The sequence below is a fragment of the Pyrgilauda ruficollis genome, unplaced genomic scaffold (genome assembly GCF_017590135.1).
Source record: "Pyrgilauda ruficollis isolate IOZ18807 unplaced genomic scaffold, ASM1759013v1 scaffold77, whole genome shotgun sequence".
NCBI lineage: Eukaryota > Metazoa > Chordata > Aves > Passeriformes > Passeridae > Pyrgilauda > Pyrgilauda ruficollis.
In genome coordinates this window covers 1,207,312-1,212,778 of record NW_024529599.1, presented here as the reverse complement: position 1 = coordinate 1,212,778, position 5,467 = coordinate 1,207,312, and the positions used below count along the sequence as shown (strand labels likewise).

The 5,467-nt window shown below is 51.7% G+C and overlaps 1 protein-coding gene across 1 annotated transcript; it reads left to right on the top strand.

The window, feature by feature from the left end:
* Positions 1 to 1,433: 1,433 nt before the first annotated feature.
* On the top strand, positions 1,434 to 5,467 carry CDK3 (cyclin dependent kinase 3). The gene is made up of 7 exons (XM_041486706.1): positions 1,434 to 1,561; positions 2,451 to 2,528; positions 2,871 to 2,991; positions 3,483 to 3,653; positions 4,063 to 4,164; positions 4,622 to 4,825; positions 5,219 to 5,467. The coding sequence occupies exons 1-7, from the start codon at positions 1,434 to 1,436 to the stop codon at positions 5,342 to 5,344; spliced, it is 930 nt and encodes a 309-aa protein (XP_041342640.1). The 3' UTR covers positions 5,345 to 5,467.

The following is a 5,467-nucleotide window of genomic DNA, read 5'->3' as shown; positions in this document are numbered from 1 at the left end:
AAAAATAAGGCAGCCTGCGTTTTATTGATTAAATCCCTCTTTCTTGCCAAGTCAGATGTGTTACGCCCTGTACAAACCCTATAGATGATGTAAGAAAATTCAGTTTTTCTCTTCCTAAGTACTGGGTGTGTATGGAAGTGGCTGGCTCTAAAAAGGTTGCAAGAAAAGGAGATGAAGTTACATCAGAGCCGCTCTGGTTGAAGAACATGGTGCCAGGCCCACACAGCTGTATTAAACCATTGACAAAAGGACAGAACATTGCTAATGTGACATGAGAATCAAATGTTTGTGCAAGGGAGGGAAGACTCTCCTGTACTGTGGAAATCCCCAAATTTGGAGTGAGCCATGCCTGTGGTTTGGAGGGGAATGCAGCCATCTCCAGCCTTTTCTACTTGCACTCAAAGATTTTGAGCTGCTGGCTCAGCAATGGGTTAAATCAGCCCTTTTTTAGGGCACCTAAAACTGTGGTCTTCCCTGTGGACCCACACAGCTGCAATGTCCATGTCCACCCAGAGACATGGAGCCCCCAAGTCCTCCAGATGAAATTCCCTTTGCCTCTGCCTTTCCTGGTGCCACAATACATAAGATTATTTTAATCTCGTCTTCTGCCAGCTATCAAGTCAATGATTAATTCCCCTTCAAGGACATCTCCTGAAAAGCTGACTGAGCAACACAGCCCATGTTGGGGAGGTTCAAGGGACAATTGTGCAAGACAAAATAAAGGGAAAAAAAAGACAAAAAATAAAAAGAAACCCCACACAACACAAAAAATCCCAAAAACAAAAAAAAAAGCCCCACAAAAAACCCTGACAAAAAAAACAAACAAAAAACCAAAAAAACTACAACCAAAAAACCCCAAACCCAAAAAAAACCCCACAGCAAAACCTTCCCCCTCCCTCCAAACCAACCAAACAATAAAAAAGACATTTCTGCTGGGTGTTTGCCCTCAGCATGTCCCAGAGAGCCATAATTATTAACCCAATTACTCCACCAATTCCCAGCACGGTGCAGATGGAGCAGGAGAGCTTCCCCTGGCCCTGTGCAGTTCATGCTGCTCTTCCTGAGGCCCCAAAGTACATCTGTACATCAATTTTCCTCAGTTTTTGGCTGTAGCCAGCACACTGCACGACCTGGGCAGCAGAACAGCCAGCCCTGGGTGGCTCCTGCGTGACTCTGTCCGCCTGAAGCTCCCCGGACACCCCAGAGCCCACCAGGCCGCCCTGTCCACTCAGCTGCCCCAGGCAGGTCCCCGAGGGCTCCCTCAAGGCTGAGGGAGCCCCAAGGTGGGACCCAGACCCCGCTTGCACCTCAGGGGACACCTGGGGCGCTCAAACGCTTTCCCCACATTCACCTTTTTGTTTCCCGCTTTTTTCCCTCCCCTCAGAGCGCGGTGCCAGCCGCCCCCACTGCCACCGCCAGGCTGAGGCAGCCCCATGGAGGCCATCCAGGCGTCCTTCCAGAAGGTGGAGAAGATTGGGGAGGGCACCTATGGCGTGGTGTACAAGGCTCGCAACAAGCGCACGGGGCAGCTGGTGGCCCTCAAGAAGATCCGCCTGGACGCGTGAGTGAGGCAAAGCCCTGGGCCTGCCATGGCGCCAGGCCTGTGCCCAGTACGGTGCTAGAGGCACAAAAAAGCCTCACGTGGTGGGGAAAAAGGTGTCTCTAGGATTAAAATAATCTTGTGTATTGTGGCACCAGGAAAGGCAGAGCCAAAGGGAGTATTGTCTGGAGGGCTTGGGGGCTCCCTGTCTCATGGGCATGGCAGCTGTGTGGGTCCACAGGGAAGACCCCAACTTTTAGATGATCTAAAAAAGAGCTGATTTAACCCATTGCTGAGCCAGCAGCTCAAAATCTTTGAGTGTGAGTGTTTAGGGCCAGCACCACTTGCCCCTGGGTCCATGGCACAGGGCAGGGGCAAACGGCTGCCATGTTGTGAGGTAATATCTCCCTCAGCGCTGTGCTGTGCAGGTCAGGCAGAGTCAGCCTCGGCCATCCAGGGTGTACTGAGCAGGGAAAAGCTTATTGCTGTTCCCCTGGGTCATCCCTGAGCTGTGTGCACAGTGAGGGGTGTCTGCCTGGACTGGGAGCCAATATGCTGGGGCTGCACCCCATGGTGGCCCCTCAGCGTGGGGGAGGTGGCTACCTGAGGGGCAAAGAGCTTTCATTTTCCCCCACCTACAAAAAGAAAGAACTAGGTAATTAATACATTATTGCTTCTCTAGATGCACCCTTAGGCGCTTCCAAACAAGCTTTGCCCCAAGGCTTGCATGTCTAGGTCATCCCCTTCCTCTCCCTGCCCACAACTCCATTTCCCCCTGCCTCACCCCAGCCACTGCTCAAACCCAAATGCTCCCTTGGGGTACAGTGGAAGAAGGAAGGGACACAGAGCCCCACTGGGCTGTGGGATCCCCCTGGGTTATGGGGTGCAGTACAGCCTGTCTCTGCCACAGGGAGTCAGAAGGTGTCCCCAGCACTGCGATCCGAGAAATCTCACTGCTGAAGGAGCTGAAGCACCCGAACATAGTCAGGTAAGACCTGGATACACCCTCTTCACCCTCTCATCCATGAGCTCCTGCTCTGGGAGCAGGCAGCAAGGGGGTTTTTCTGTCCTTCCTCAACTGCATAGGCAGGGCCAAAATACACAGCAAAATGCAGGAATCCCTTACACTTCCCTGGCTTTCAGCAATACTTCACGGGTCTGCCACTTCACCAACACACTGCTGCTGCCCCATACTAGATTCTGCCCTTAAACTGCCCCTCTCTTCTCCAAAGGACCAACAGAGCAGAGGCATCTGTGGGAGGAGGGATGTTTGGGTATTTACAGAGGTTTGGAGCACATATTGAGGGGAGAGCCTGTACTTCCTTTACAGGCTCCTGGATGTCATACACAGCCAGAAGAAGCTCTATATGGTGTTTGAATATCTGAATCAGGACCTGAAGAAGTACATGGACTCATGCCAAGCTGGAGAGCTTCCTTTAAGCTTGGTCAAGGTACAGCATGGAAGGATTGCCAACAGGCAGGGCAGAAGCATGTCCCTGCTGCCTTCTGCTGGGCAGGGGCATCTCGGAGCTGCTCAGACTGGGCCTGGAAATGATTCCTCAGCCTCCCAGATCTCAAACATTTCAGCTGGAAAACTCTCATGGCACTATTGCTCAGAAATGTTTATTTCCCAGCAGTTTCCAGGCTCTCCAGCCTATCTTGCTGCAGAACAAAGGAGGATCTTTTGCTAATTGCCTTTGTAGTCAGTAATGGGTGGGTGGAAGAGAAGGACAGTGCCTGGACCAGAGTATCTCTGTGCCCACATGGCATGGCAGCAGTTTGTGTGTGTCTCTGAGTAGTGGCCCATAAGCCTGACGTTGCACTGTAACAAGGGCTTTCTTCCCATTCAGATCTATAAGAGATCCAAAGTGCGTTGGTTCACACAACCCAGAGTTCAAAGTGTTTTCATCATGGCCTTATCTGAAATCTCTTCTCTCTTCAGAACTACCTTTTCCAGCTGCTGCAGGGTGTGAGCTTCTGCCACTCGCACAGGGTCATCCACAGGGACTTGAAGCCACAGAACTTGCTCATTAATGAAGCAGGAGCAATCAAGCTGGCTGATTTTGGACTGGCAAGAGCTTTCGGGGTCCCCCTCCGCACATACACTCATGAGGTAGTGTTGAGGCTCCCTGAGTGGGGTACAAAATCCAGAGTGGGTGAACAGCAGCAGCACAAGTTGCTCATGCATAACACAGGCATAGCCATGCCAGGAGTGTGCTCTTAACCTCACCTGCAGCTAAGGGACCTCCATGTCCCCACAAGGTGTGCTGTCTACTGGAGTCAGGCTGCCAGCTGGGCTCCCACCTTCTCTCCACAGGGTACACTTAATTGTTCCAGAGCGTGTTTTTGAAGAATGTTCTGTTAATCCCAACCTGGCAGGCACTAAAGTGTCTGTAAATTCAGCAAGGCCTTAGCATGCTCTGATTTGTACAGTCACTCCATTACAGTTGAGAAGGGAGGGTCCCACACCATGGTTTCATCCAGGGAAACCAGATACAGTTTGTTTGTTGGTTCCTTTCCAGGTGGTGACTCTGTGGTACCGAGCCCCTGAGATACTGCTGGGATGCAGATACTACTCTACCCCTGTGGATATCTGGAGCATCGGCTGCATCTTTGCAGAAATGGTAGGATGGGTTTAAATAATCTCTTTCTTGGGCCAGAGGAGGCAGTTGCAACTTCAGCCTTATTGCTGCAGCATTTTGACCCTGGGAGGAGATGACTCTTCCAGATGTCCGCATGGTGGTCTTCAGAGAACAAGCACTCCCATGATGTGGCAGAATGGATCTCCTAGGGGTCCATACTCCCCTTGGAAGAGCTGTGGTTAGCCCTGCAGTATAACACCACTTTTCCTCATTCCCAAAGTTCCTGAGCTGCAGAGCAGGCAGGACAGAGGTAGCCAAGAGTGGGAGCAAGCAGACACCTGTGATGTTCCCAGCCCCTGCCTGGCAGAATCACTGCATTGTAACTGCCCTGGTCTGTGCAGTTGTTTGCACCTGCTGGGACAGAAGGCTGCTTGCAGCAGGAAATAGGGCACACAACTGATGGAAAGGTGGGAACTGGCTTTTTCTTTTCTTCCCCCAGATGACCAGGAAGGCCCTGTTTCCAGGGGACTCTGAGATTGATCAGCTCTTCCAGATCTTTCGCACTCTGGGCACTCCCACCGAGGTGACGTGGCCTGGTGTGACCCAGCTCCCTGACTACAAGGGCAGCTTTCCCCGGTGGCCAAGGAAGGAGATGAAGGACATTGTTCCAAACTTAGATCGAGATGGGAGAGACTTACTGACGGTGAGTGAGGGCTCAGAACAGGGCCTGGGGATAGGCAGGACGTTTTCAAACTGGGCAAGGAACAGGGATATTTGAGATTTAATTACCTGGAAGTGTAGCTGATCTGGGTTGAATGCTCACCTCTGACATTGTAGAAGCACCAATTCATGGAATAGGGCTGAGTCTTACTCTGAAGAAGGACTGTCATTGCAGGGTCCTCTAGGAACCAGTGCATTGGGAGTCAAGGAACTCTTCTAACATAATCCCCAGAGTAACTTCAGTTGTGGGTGACTCCTGGAGCCCAGAGACAGAAAAAGGCAGGACCAACATCTGCAACTGGGCCCAGCTGTGTGCAGGTGCAACCAATCACACAGTTTTTAAAATCCTAAATCTGCTGTGTTTTTCTCTTGGCAGCAGTTGCTCCTGTATGATCCCAGCAAGCGCATCTCAGCCAAAGCAGCCCTCAACCACCAGTACTTCCTCTGCAGAAACTCTGGGAGCCCTGAACAGCGACCTGTGCTGCGGAGAGACTGCAGATGACAGGACACAGCTCTCCCCAAGCTCTTGCACTTCCAGGTAGTGCTGCAGATGTGGTCTGGGGCACTTAGCAGGGGCCTGGCTGGATCCCAGTCTTGTTTCTTTTGAGGAACCTGGAAGGGGACA

What these genes read in the sequence shown, in the direction of transcription:
- CDK3 (XM_041486706.1), top strand. Translation starts at nt 1,434, where the DNA reads ATGGAGGCCATCCAGGCGTCCTTCCAGAAGGTGGAGAAGATTGGGGAG. An exon ending in AAGAAGATCCGCCTGGACGC is followed by an intron (nt 1,562 to 2,450) that starts GTGAGTGAGGCA and finishes TCTCTGCCACAG; the next exon opens with GGAGTCAGAAGGTGTCCCCA. An exon ending in TTCCTTTAAGCTTGGTCAAG is followed by an intron (nt 2,992 to 3,482) that starts GTACAGCATGGA and finishes TTCTCTCTTCAG; the next exon opens with AACTACCTTTTCCAGCTGCT.